General features: G+C 44.0%; 2 protein-coding genes across 8 annotated transcripts in view; one reads left to right on the top strand and one right to left on the bottom strand.

Moving 5' to 3' along the window:
• Positions 1–64: 64 nt before the first annotated feature.
• Positions 65–3,023, top strand: lzic (leucine zipper and CTNNBIP1 domain containing). Its single transcript, XM_062540117.1, has 7 exons — positions 65–137; positions 751–868; positions 968–1,103; positions 1,196–1,294; positions 1,403–1,498; positions 1,617–1,698; positions 1,978–3,023. The coding sequence occupies exons 2-7, from the start codon at positions 768–770 to the stop codon at positions 2,034–2,036; spliced, it is 573 nt and encodes a 190-aa protein (XP_062396101.1). The 5' UTR covers positions 65–137; positions 751–767; the 3' UTR covers positions 2,037–3,023.
• Positions 3,024–3,676: 653 nt separating this feature from the next.
• clstn1 (calsyntenin 1) overlaps positions 3,677–12,562 on the bottom strand; it is a 34,941-nt gene continuing 26,055 nt past the window's right edge. For all 7 annotated transcript variants that reach the window (XM_062541724.1, XM_062541727.1, XM_062541726.1 and 4 more), the window contains 6 exons: positions 12,075–12,307; positions 10,863–11,033; positions 9,804–9,949; positions 9,458–9,593; positions 8,311–8,495; positions 3,677–7,570 (listed from right to left, as the gene is read on the bottom strand). In XM_062541724.1, the coding sequence (XP_062397708.1) occupies positions 7,376–7,570; positions 8,311–8,495; positions 9,458–9,593; positions 9,804–9,949; positions 10,863–11,033; positions 12,075–12,307 (1,066 nt within the window). In that variant the 3' untranslated portion in view covers positions 3,677–7,375. The remainder of the gene's footprint in view (positions 7,571–8,310; positions 8,496–9,457; positions 9,594–9,803; positions 9,950–10,862; positions 11,034–12,074; positions 12,308–12,562) is intronic.

Below are 12,562 nucleotides of genomic sequence, written 5' to 3' on the forward strand. Positions count from 1 at the left end.
GTGCATGACTGTCACCATTCACCGGAACTCTTCCAACCTATCCTTAGTATTCATGATCAGTGCAAAGCACTGGAGCTAGCATTTTCATTGCACTGGCTGCGAAACAACTGTCTAACAAAAAGGTCTTGGTTCTAGAGGTAAGTGCCTTGGTAGCAGTTTTGTTTAGTTGTGTTTTTATAAGTTTCACGTTTTGATATAATTTGACATTAACTAAGCCCTATGAATGTATAAAGCTATCTTTTCACTTTCTGAACTCTCTCTGGCAACGCTAGGTAGGTAGGTAGTTAGCTAACGCTAGCTAGATCAACTGGTAAAGGATGTTGGGTAGCTTCTATGCCTGATAACAACCAACACCGAGTTTAGATATCGTCTCAACTTCCTGCTCCTAGAAGCACAAATATAACGTTGTATTTGTATACATGTGTAGTATGTGTAATATGTATACCTTATTTGAAGTAATGTAAGCTCCCCAGCTTCCTCATCAACCCCATTGCGATGGTTGTGTTATTCTAAATCTATTTGGAAACGTGTGACTTGACAGTAAATTAGATTAACATTATTCTAGCAGTGTTATCATATGACTGTCATTCATTGTAGACGTCATGTTGGTTGTAGTTGGCCTACTTCTCTTTCCCCAAAGGATCCTGTGCGAAGTATCCAGCAAGCTAACGCAATGAAGGAAGTTGTTTAGGAGATACATACACATGTCAATGTGCATTGTCTCATCCGTTGTTCACTACGTGTGTGTAGGTGCAAGCTTATCAAAAATGGCCTCTCGTGGGAAATCAGAAACCAGTAAACTGAAGCAGAACATGGAGGAACAGCTGGATCGGTTAATGCAACAGCTTCAGGACCTGGAGGAATGCAGGTTAGCTTTTTTAGTCAACAAGATGATGTCCAGCTGCATGCCAGTAGCCTAAATGAATGTAATAGTATTCTAATGTAACACTGTATTGTCATTCACCAGAGAAGATCTTGATGATACAGAATATGAGGAAACCAAGAGTGAAACGCTGGAACAGCTAAATGAGTTTAACGAGTCACTGAAGAAGCTCATGTCTGGAAACATGACCTTAGTTGATGAGCTTGGGGGAATGCAACTGGTAAGTGTCAAATACTACAATGTACTGGAAACATTCATATGGAAGGAAAGTCATCGCAGACTGATCAAGGGTACATATTCTGGGTTTTCCAGGCGATACAAGCTGCCATCAGCCAGGCATTCAAGACTCCTGAAGTGATCAGACTCTTTGCAAAGAAGCAGCCTGGGCAACTGAGGACAAGGCTGGCTGAGGTAGGATGAAAGTGAAACCGATATTACCACCATATTTTACCCATGCAGACAAATTACAAACGAATACGCTAGAGGCCTACTGACTATATGAGTTTGTGTCCCTCATAGATGGACCGTGATGTGATTGTGGGAAAGCTTTCACGGGATGTCTACACACAGCAGAAAGTGGAGATCCTCACAGCCTTGAGGAAACTGGGGGAGAAGGTGAGAACGCTTATCGTATCATCGTTTCCGTACGTTATATATACCGGCCAGAAGTGTCGACTGCCACTAGTTCAAAGTCACACTCTTGGATACATTTCTCTGTCTGTCTCTCTCAAAGCTCACTGCAGAGGATGAGACGTTCCTAGCAACTAATGCTAGTGCCACACTCAGCCAGTTTGAAAAGGTCACTGCCAACCTGGGTAAGTCTGGAGCTCTTTGTGGCATCCATATGGAGACTGATTTGGCCATCGTGGACATGACTCAAATGTTGGGAGTTTACATTATTTTACGATTCCGACTATATCCAGCAATATGGCTTCATCTCTGTCTGTCATAAACATATTTTGTCTGGTAGGAAATGTCGAAGCTGTGCATCCCTATTGACTTACATAGAGTTCATAGTTTAGACTACGATTGAAACGGCTTATATGATTTGTCTATCGTTTCTCATCATTCTCTTACTGATGATTCTCTTCTAGGATCTGAAGACAAGATAATGGCATTGGCTAGTTCTGGTGTGGAGAAAAACAAGGCATAGCTGCTTCATTTACAGCTGGAAATTCCAGTGATTTTGTTCATTTGTTTTTGTATAGATGATATGATTTTATTCTTTTTCTTTTTTAAGGCAGTGACTGTTGTGAACCCAAGTCTGGTTAGGACAATGGGGTTCGACCAAGCTAGCTAAATATGATGACAAAACATTTGCTTGGCCATGTGCTTGTGAGACACAGTTTTCAAGTCAACGGGCTTAGGATGAAATAACCACGGTCAAGTTACCTAATTGTGACGTACTTTAGATTGTTGCTGACTAACTGTATATATTTGCCCCTTTATCTACCTAAATTTTGTTAGGTAAACATTTCATTGTCCTTTCCAGGCATGTGGTCTAACAGTACTGCCCAGTCTATTTTGAAAAGGATAACAATTCCTGCCTGTTTTATATTGAATGTGAAGTGCCATCAAACCATAGATATAGTATATTCACCAGCTTTATTGCTGGTCTAGATGATAAACCATGATAATGTTGGGGTTTTATATCTAATTCTTACAGTCTTTTTTGATGCATGCAAAGACATGATTGTATATTAGGTTCCTGTAGGTACAACAATGAAAGTTTACATTGCTGCTTAAATGTATGCCTTACATATGTAAGAGTAGAACACGTAAATAGCACTTTGTATGTGTTATTTGTTTTCTTTTTTTGTGTGTGAAATCATGAAAAGGCATTGCAGTTATTACTTGTCCAAGAAGGTCTATGATTTGAGTAGGATCAATGAGTGACCACATTTTGAAACAATGCTGCATAATATCATTGTACTGATAATCTCTGCTATGCTGCATTTCATGCACAGACATCAAAGCCTGTGCAGCGTCCTTTGATATTGTTGTGTTTGTGAAATGAGACGGTAACATTTTACTTGGTTACTGAAATTTTATGTGAGTCATATTTATACATTTTCAAAACATCAATGTATTTGTTTGGTGATTTATGTTCACACTGTTTGCAACGTTAGTTCATTAAATGGACTTCTGACAATAATGAACACTATTTAGTTGACCATAGAAGTGTAGGATAGTAACTAAAAACAGTCATTCAGTACATTCCCAAAAATGAATGAAAGGACCAGAGAGGTCTTGAGTTTGAACTAGGATATTGCATCCCTTGGGCTATCAGCTAGAAAGGGCCATGGAGGTCAAAGGGATGGTTTTATCAGTGAAGATTGTGTACTGTCAGCAAAACCCTAAACGCCATTTTCTTAATGTGTAGAGGACATCTCTATTGCTGCGGGTTTTTTTTTCTCTTGTAGCAGTTGTTTCCATTTCCAACACCTGGGGTCACCAGAGCTCCTTACAAGAACATAAAGGTTTGTACAATTCATGGATATTTAGACATACATGGACATACAGCATTTGTTGCACTGTTTTATTAGCTACTGACCAGAAATGCAACAAAATAATTGAAATATTGAAAGTCTGCGGAGCCCCACCCCTCCCCCATTCTGGTATACTGCCATATTTGTACATCTTGTGCGATTTATTTTAACATAGTGTTATCAACATGTATGTTGCGGTTTAACAGTCACACTCGGCTAAGTACTAAATTCCTGGACTCTAGAAGGAAACATTTTGCAAGCTTTGCAAGAGCATCCATGAAAAGACATGACGCTGAGTCAGAGACCACTTTGTATCTCATCTTGACTTCCTTTATTTTTGTTCATGAGCAAGCATAAACTTCACCATATGATGCCTTTGAATGGTAGAAGAGTGAGTGCAGCCCTGACAAGCACAAAGGGAGCATCCAACAAATCTACAAACATCCATTCTTTGTGCCTTCCGTTTTAAGAGCAAAATAAAAAAGAAAAGGAAAAAGGTAGGCAGATGACACTGGAGAAGGTATATGCCTGCGAATACAGTCTGAGAATCAGTAGTTTATTTATTCCTCTGCCAACTCTCCCAAGCCCAGGGTCCAATGTGTAGTACACACAAAATGTAATAGCTGGGCTGTTCATGCTTTTAAAAACATCTCTCCTGTCAAACTTAGTCTCATGTGGGGCTTCTCTTGCAGTGTAATGGATATTCCATTACATGCCATAATGACAAACATGTCCATGGTGACCAGTAGGGCCACCAATAGGAGAAATCAACACCCAGCAAAAAAAAGGCTATAGAAAGGATTGAGCAGAAATACAACCCAATGGAACTTTTTTGCATACAGAGTCAAATCTGGACTTGAAATGGAATGGTTGACGTATTGATCCTGTGGTTACTACAGCAACCTCAACAAGATTTAGAATGACTTCACAAGGAAAGAAACATAGTGATACCAACTCATTTTGTGTGTGTTTGTGTCTGTGAAAGACTATTACAATATTGTGTGAGTTTTGCAGAGAACTGGTTATTTTTGTTGCTTCCAGTGAATTTCATGCTGCCCTCTATATATTGTTTTCTTGTCAGGTAATCAGGCAATACACTTCAAAATGGCCTTTCACTATACACAGATCGGTAAAGTCATACCCACATGATGCTGCCTAAAGCATCTCAATAATGTACAGCTTTTTAGAAGTGGATTTCCTTAAACATGACTGAGTACAATATCTATCGATGAGAACAATATGTACCTACTTTCTCTACACAACAACGTGAACACAATACAGCTATTTAGGACAATTAAAACTTTCACTTTTTGATTAACTAGCAGTTGACCCCCAGTACCCCATATTACAACAAAAAAATAATGAAATCACTCCCCCTTCATTTGTAACAACTCTAGCATTAAATAATTACAAAACAAGGTAAAAACGAAATCACCAGGACTATGACGTGGATGAGTGTGATTTTTTTCTGTCTTTTTTTTGTCTTTATTAGTTGTGTTAGTACGCTGTGATAGGCAAAAGGCACTCCCAACTTCACCAGCTTATACTTGGACCTCTCTGTTAGGCCCTATTCTGTATCGAGGGATGGGTAGTTGCTTATCCAAAGCAACATAAGGAAAATAACAATGTAACAGAAATGAATTCAACCCACTGGTCTTCAGAATGCTCAGACCTATGATCCTTACATTGCTGAGCACAGATGACCCTTACAACACTTGGTTGCTTGCCTCAAAATGGAGGGTTTTCAGATCATCTTCAGCCCAGCTACAGCAGACCTTCAACATTCTTCTTCTTTTTTAAATCAACTATCGAACCATAGATTATACAAAGCTTTTTCACATTCTTCAACATCTGCATATTGCTTCAATGATCTGTTTAGTTCTCCCCATAAATACGATTTCATCTATGCATCATTTTGTGTAGGGTAAACCTTTATTTGTCCAGTTTTTATGGGGTAAAGAGACAATCACTTTTCAACGGAAGTACAGTAGCATAAGATCAACACTAGACACATCTTCCCAATTGGTTGTATAAATTTCTTACACTTAGCAGAAGGGAAACAAGTTCAGCAAATGTAAACAAACGTAACATGACTACAGTACAATTGCGTGAAGAATAAAGCATTGTGGTCAACTGCAAAAAAATATTTCTCTGAATTTTACAATTAAAAATGGTAACACCTGATCAATTTTCACAATTTCACAAGAGTACAGTCCCATTGCCAAAAGCCTACAAGCCTCAAAGGTACGCCAGTATTCCTGAACAGAATGTGACTACCTATTACTACCATGACAGTGATAGACCAATGAAAAATGAATCAAGTGTTACATTTTTGTCAAGGTTAATCTACTCATTGTTTTTTTGCAGTGTAGCCAACAGACAACGTCTAATAGCAATTTTCAGCTGTCATTCAAGAAGCAACAGTGTGCTTGTTCCTGGACTGGGTTCTTGTAAAGCTCAAATTCTTGACACACCTCTTCGATCAGTCTATAAAATCTGTTTGGTATGACGACAACATGGCAGAACAACCATTGTCACTGAGGGCACCTATGAGGGGAAACTCTAGGCTCGGTTCCAGTAGAGTCATTATGTTAGGTGACAGGACGAGTTTGAACCCATCACCTTAAAAGATTGCACATCTGCAGGTGGGACTACTCTGTACCGCATATACGCACGTTTAGCACCTCAACGTGGTTACTGAATTTGGGCCCGTCGTGAGGCTATCACAGGAATGGAAACACATCAAAGCTTAGCGACAGAGCATGTTTCCTAAGCCTGGCAAAGATTTAGCAAAATGATAACCAACAGACCGATCCAAGTCTGAGGCCCCTCATCTTAAAAACGAAGACAAAATGAGTGACACTTTGCCCTAGAAACCTCACTGATGTTTTTTTTTTGACATGGGTTTCTCTCTTCGAAGAAAATGTTTCTCACAGAAGCATGAAGGAAGAGTTTTGCCAATTTTTTTTTTTTTTAAAACATGCTAAAAGCATTTGAGACACAAACAATCTACAGCAGGTTACTGCATCATTATAATATATACTGTACTTGGAACCCGTGGTTCAGGCCATCACTACACACACAAACTAATTACATGGTCTCGTTTTGTATTTACAAAATATCAAAAAAGCAACTTCATCCTCTACACATGACTCGGCAAATTTATTTTCTCATGCACTGAAAAGAGGAAAATGAAAGGAGAGCAAACGTAAGTATGGCAACTTGCATGTTCAAAGCATTTATCACCTGCTTCTCCTTTTCTCACCCTCACAAGCGCACAAGAAAGAAAGAAAGAAAGAAAGAGAGAAGGTAAGAGAAAGAAAGAAAAACAAAGCAAGGAGTCCAAGCCTCTCTCTTGCATTTCTGTGGCAAACAAATTAGTAATGCAGTACATGTGCAAGAAATATACATCAAATCATTCTCCGGTTTAAAAGACTTTACATGTGTAAGGACTAAAATAAAAAAGGTGCAAGGTCGTGTCCTCACATAGCTCAGAACAATGCAAAAAAATCTATACCAAGCTTCCCTGGGATTTAAAAAAAGAACAACAACTCATAAATATAAATTAAAAAAACGACCTCAGCTATCCTTTGAAAACTATACTACACTTCGGACCACCACTAAAAGATGACAACAGGGAAGCCTTGGCCGGGTGGAAATGAAGCTGAATCTGCCACATCTGTAACAACAGACACCAGATATATAGAGATTTATATATATTCATATATACTTGTTTTGCTTTTAAGTTTTTTTGATTCAATAATCATGGCTCCTTAGGAAGGGTGGAGAGGTGGGTTTGGGGGTGCGCAGGAGGGACAATGGGTCCCAGCTGACTGACAGGTGAGAGGGTGGGGTTGGTTTTGGTGGTGGTGGTGTTGGTGGTGTTGGTGAGAGTGTGTGCAGGCGTGTTTGTGGAGGTGTGCGTGTGTTTGTGGTGTGTGTGTGTGTGTGTGTGTGTGTGTGTGTGTGTGTGTGTGTGTGTGTGTGTGTATGTGGTGTGTGCTCAGTAGGTAAGTGTGGAGTCGTCCCACTCCAGCTGCTGCTGTCTGCTGGCCCCCTGCTGGTCCTCCTGCTCGGCGCCCTCCTCGTCCTCGCTGCTCTCCGACTCGGCGCTGGTGATGTCGTCCTCCTCCTCGCCATCCTCACTCTCCTCCTCCTCTTCCTCCTCCTCCTCGCTGCTGTGCTGGTCCTCATATGTCTGAGAGAGAGAGAGAGAGTGAAAGAGAGAGAGAGAGAGTGAAAGAGAGAGAGAGAGAGAGAGAGAGAGAGAGAAAGAAAGTGAGAGAAAGAAAAATTAGCGTTCCAACAGGAGATCAAATCATGAAATGTTTTTAAAATGGAGGGGGGGCGGGGGGGTGGGTGAGTGGAGTAGCTTGTTTAGTAGAGCAAGAGCTCAGCTGTGAGGACACAGCCACTCTGCTGCAGTGTTTAAATAGGCATTAGATGCAGCAACGCTAACCCAACAGCCATCCATAAATACACAACTAATCCTCTTGTCCGGCTGCCTCAATAGCACAGTGCGTGTGTGCATGTGTGCGCGTGTGTGTGTGTGTGTGTATGTGTGTGTGTGTGTGTGTGTGTGTGTGTGTGTGTGTGTGTGTGTGTGTGTGTGTGTGTGTGTGTGTGTGTGTGTGTGTGTGTGTGTGTGTGTGTGTGTGTGTGTGTGTGTGTGTGTATGTGTGTGTGTGTGTGTGTGTGTGTGTGTGTGTGTGTGCATGTGTGCGCGTGTGTGTGTATGTGTGTGTGTGTGTGTGTGTGTGTGTGTGTGCATGTGTACGCGTGCGTGCGTGTGTGTATGTGTGTGTGTGTGTGTGTGTGTGTGTGTGTGTGTGTGTGTGTGTGTGTGCATGTGTGCGCGTGTGTGTGTATGTGTGTGTGTGTGTGCATGTGTACGCGTGCGTGCGTGCGTGCGTGTGTGTGTGTGTCTGTTAGCTGTACCTCCATGGGGTTGACGGTGATGGTGAGGGCCGAGTCGTCCCAGTCCATCTCGTTCTCCTTGCCGTTCTCCTGGTCCCTCATGGTGCGCTGGTGAGCGGCGCGGATGCGGAACACGCCCAGGATGATCATGAACACCAGGAAGCTCACGCACACCACGATCACCACGGTGGCCGCGCTGGGCACCACTGCAGAGAGGGACGAGAGACACAACCCGAGGAGTGTGAGAGTGTGTGTGTGAGTGTATGTGTGTGTGTGTGTGTGTGTGTGTGTGTGTGTGACACATACACACACAAAGAGAGATGGCATGTGGGTATGTATCAGACACGGTGTGTGCATGTGTCAGAGAGAGGTGGTGCGGGGGGGGGGGGGTGTCAGGGGGAGGAAACACAACCAGTTGGGGGGGGGGCATTGACAGGCAGCTCCTTTTCATTTTGACTGTCTAAACGCCATTTGACCCAAACTCTGGGTCAAACTCTTTATGTACTGCGAAATATGTGCAGACCCAGAGGTTAGGCTCCACGCTCCTGGTGCATCCAGATGTCAGGCAGCACTCACGCGTACCCTTAATCCTTCAACTTGCACCCATTAAACAAGCTCCAAACGAAAACATTTCATGTGTGCCCTACTTTTGCCATGTTAATTGACTCTAATCCACCAGAAAAAGCATGCAGTAAAAAGAAAGCAGAATTTTAGAACGAAAAAATTAAGCAGATTACAGGTTTGATTACAAGGGCCGGATTAACTTTAACAAGAGATTAGCAACAGCAACAAAAAAAATCTAGTACAACTATTGTTGGGGACTACAAGGCGTCCTCGTGGACAAGAAGGTAACTTGACCTGGATGCCAGGAGTGATGACGTTATTCCTGGAATCTGAGTTTTGTTTCCTTTAAACGACATTTTTCTCTAGCGGTGATGAGAGGAAGAATGAGTACATGAAGTGCAGTATTCAGCAAAGTCGTTATCTACAAATTCCCTTGGACATTGACCTCTGAATAAAAAGATGACCGTGAGCGTGGGAAGAACGACTTATAAAACGCGCTCAAACACCCATGCCAGAGTGGTGCTTGTGCTCATGTGTAAAAGTGGAGTGAATCTAAAAGCATGGTGACCACGGGCCAGATGTGAGTATGGGACAGGGTGTTCACCTGAGGCTTGGTGAGCGTTGACCAGGTTGTGTCCGGAGAGGTCCACTGAGGCATGGTGCACTGGGTTGATGAACTGGGGCTGCACCATGGCGTTGTTGGCGTGCTCCATGGGGTTGGCTGTGTGGATGACGTTCACCTATAGGGGCAAACATAGACAGTGGGAATGGGACATGAGTCAAACACGGTTGCAGTTGGAAAGCTCACACTCACTGTTCTGTTCCTCCGCTTAATACACTGTGTGTCTGTTACGTGATCCTATCCGTATGGTAATCCAACCCTTATGCCGCATTTCATTTGAGGTCACGTCAGAATCTAGTCGTGCCAGAATCCGAGGATCCAGTCCTACCTCCACTTTGAATTCGTTGCTGATGTAGCGGCCGTTGAGCTCGGAGCAGGTCAGCTTGAACTTCCGGTCGAAGAGGGCCTCCGTGTGCCAGTTCCTGTAGCGGATCAGGTGCAGCACCTGCTCGTAGGTGGCCATGGTGTTCACACCTGCACACAGGAAACAGAGACACTCTTAGCATTCAGGTAAACGATAGCACAGGTGCTCATGGAGCAAATCACGGACCTGCCCCTGGCCAGCAGGCCCACTCCAGGGTTTGTCCCCGGAGCGAGGCAACCCCTTTGTTCATCCCCCCGGCACACGCACACGCACACGCACACGCACACGCACACGCACACGCACACGCACACGCACACGCACACGCAAACGCACACGCACACGCACACGCACACGCACACGCACACGCACACGCACACGCACACACACACGCACACACACACACCCTCCGTTGGTTAAAAAAATCCCGGTTCCAGCTTTTCAGACGGAGGACGGTATTCAGGTCAGACACTCATCCAATTCACTCGCTCCCAACTCAAGCACGCTGCATTATCAGCGCTGATCTCTGATGACTCATAGCAGAGGGCATTAATTGGTGCCGTGATCATCATCATCATCATCTCTCTTTCGCATGCATTAGCATCAAGTGCTCACACTCGTCAACTTATCACTCTCTCCACCATGGAACACAGGTGGGTTGAGAATGGCCATAAAAACGAGCAAATGTAGGAATTGACAGAGCGGCAAAGAAAAAGAGAGAGAGAGAGAGAGAGAGCATGAGAGAGAGAGCGTGAGAAAGCATGTGTGAGAGAGAGAGATAAATAGAGAGAGCGTATGAGAAAGACAGCGAGAGAGAGCGTGTGTGAGCAAGAGCATGAGAGAGAGAGAGAGAGAGAGATAGAGAGCGTATGAGAAAGAGAGAGCGAGAGAGAGTGTGTGTGAGCAAGAGCATGAGAGAGAGAGAGAGAGAGAGAGAGAGAGAGAGAGAGAGAGAGAGAGAGAGAGAGAGAGAGAGAGAGAGAGAGAGAGGGGGCTGTAGGAAGGGAAGAGGAGACGAGGGCGTACCGGTAATGATCATGCCCACGTTGGAGGAGCTCATCTCCAGGCCGTGCTGCTGCACCTGGGCCAGGTCCACCTCCAGGCTCTCGTGCTCGCCGTCCAGGTCGTCGCCCACCACCGTCACCTCGCACGTGTCCAGGTTGTGCATGATCTCCTCCGACACCACCGTCTCTTGAACTGAGGGACAAAGAGTGGACACGGAGGTTTATGAAAAGAGTCCGCAGTATTCTTCTTTTTAGTATTGACAAAAATCATCATGAAACAGATGCACTAGACATACTGTAGATATGAATTATGTTTCATAATCATTGTTTGATTGTGAAATCAAACCAGCTGTGGTCAGTAAGGGCTACTTAAAGGAATACGCCACCCAAAAATGAAATTAAGCTAGTCTCGGTCACCCCCAGAGTTAGAACAGTGAAAAAAACCCGGTTAAAATCCGTCCGGGCATTCTCCTGCTTTGGGAGCAGCGATGTTAGCTTTAGCTTAGAACAGTTGCTGTAGATGAAGGGTGTCAGTGAGCACGTCCTCCAAAAAAGTGACCGAGACGTCTACATTTTTTCCTAAATATATCTTGGGAGCCGTGTGTTCAAAACGAGTACAAATCATAATGCAAAATCGAACGAGACTATTACCTGGGCAGATCTTTACTTGGAACTATTTTCAGCCTCATCGCCGACGAAGCACCGCTAGCTAGGCGCAAAGTTCTCACGTAGCACCACTTGTGAAGTTCCAGTCGAATCTAGTTGGGAGTTTACAAGACTGCTAACTTTGCGCCTAGCTAGCGGTGCTTCGTCGGCGATGAGGCTGAAAATAGTTCCAAGTAAAGATCTGCCCAGGTAATAGTCTCGTTCGATTTTGCATTATGATTTGTACTCGTTTTGAACACACGGCTCCCAAGATATATTTAGAAAAAAATGTAGACGTCTCGGTCACTTTTTTGGAGGACGTGCTCACTGACACCCTTCATCTACAGCAACTGTTCTAAGCTAAAGCTAACATCGCTGCTCCCAAAGCAGGAGAATGCCCGGACGGATTTTAACCGGGTTTTTTTCACTGTTCTAACTCTGGGGGTGACCGAGACTAGCTTAATTTCATTTTTGGGTGGCGTATTCCTTTAATACTAGCTCTCTCCTATTGCTAAATAACTGCCCATTATTGTGATGGCATTAGTGATGATTATTATTATTATTATTACTGTGATTAGCAGAACAGTACCTGTGGGGTCATCCTCGCCTTCGGTCTCGGTCTCCGGCTCCACCTCGCGGGTGATGGTGCTGACGATGCGCATCTCGGGGAAGAGGGTGACGCCCTCGGGGCTCTCGAAGTCGATGGCGGCGCGGGCGAAGTGGTCGATGCCGCTGAGGCTGATCTTGGGCTCCTCGGGCTGCAGGACCATCACGTAGCCCTCGGCGTCGGGCACGGAGATGCACGTCTCCTCGTTGAAGCACCTGACGCGGGCGAGGAAGAGGAGGAAGAGGACAGGGGAAGATTACTGATATAGCAGAGCATCGTAGCAGTTACCATAGGAACAGGCTCGCTAAACTCCCAAAAATAAATCCCTGTTTGGGTGCGAGTTAGAACAACACGATAAAAATAAAAGTTGAAAACGGCGCCCTCGAGCATCTGCTCAAAGACGTATGTTTATTGACAACATGCCGCAATGAAAGAGAGCTTAAGAGCTTGAGAGTGCTGCTTTCTGCATC

This window comes from Sardina pilchardus, chromosome 7, assembly GCF_963854185.1.
Source record: "Sardina pilchardus chromosome 7, fSarPil1.1, whole genome shotgun sequence".
NCBI classification, from domain to species: domain Eukaryota; kingdom Metazoa; phylum Chordata; class Actinopteri; order Clupeiformes; family Clupeidae; genus Sardina; species Sardina pilchardus.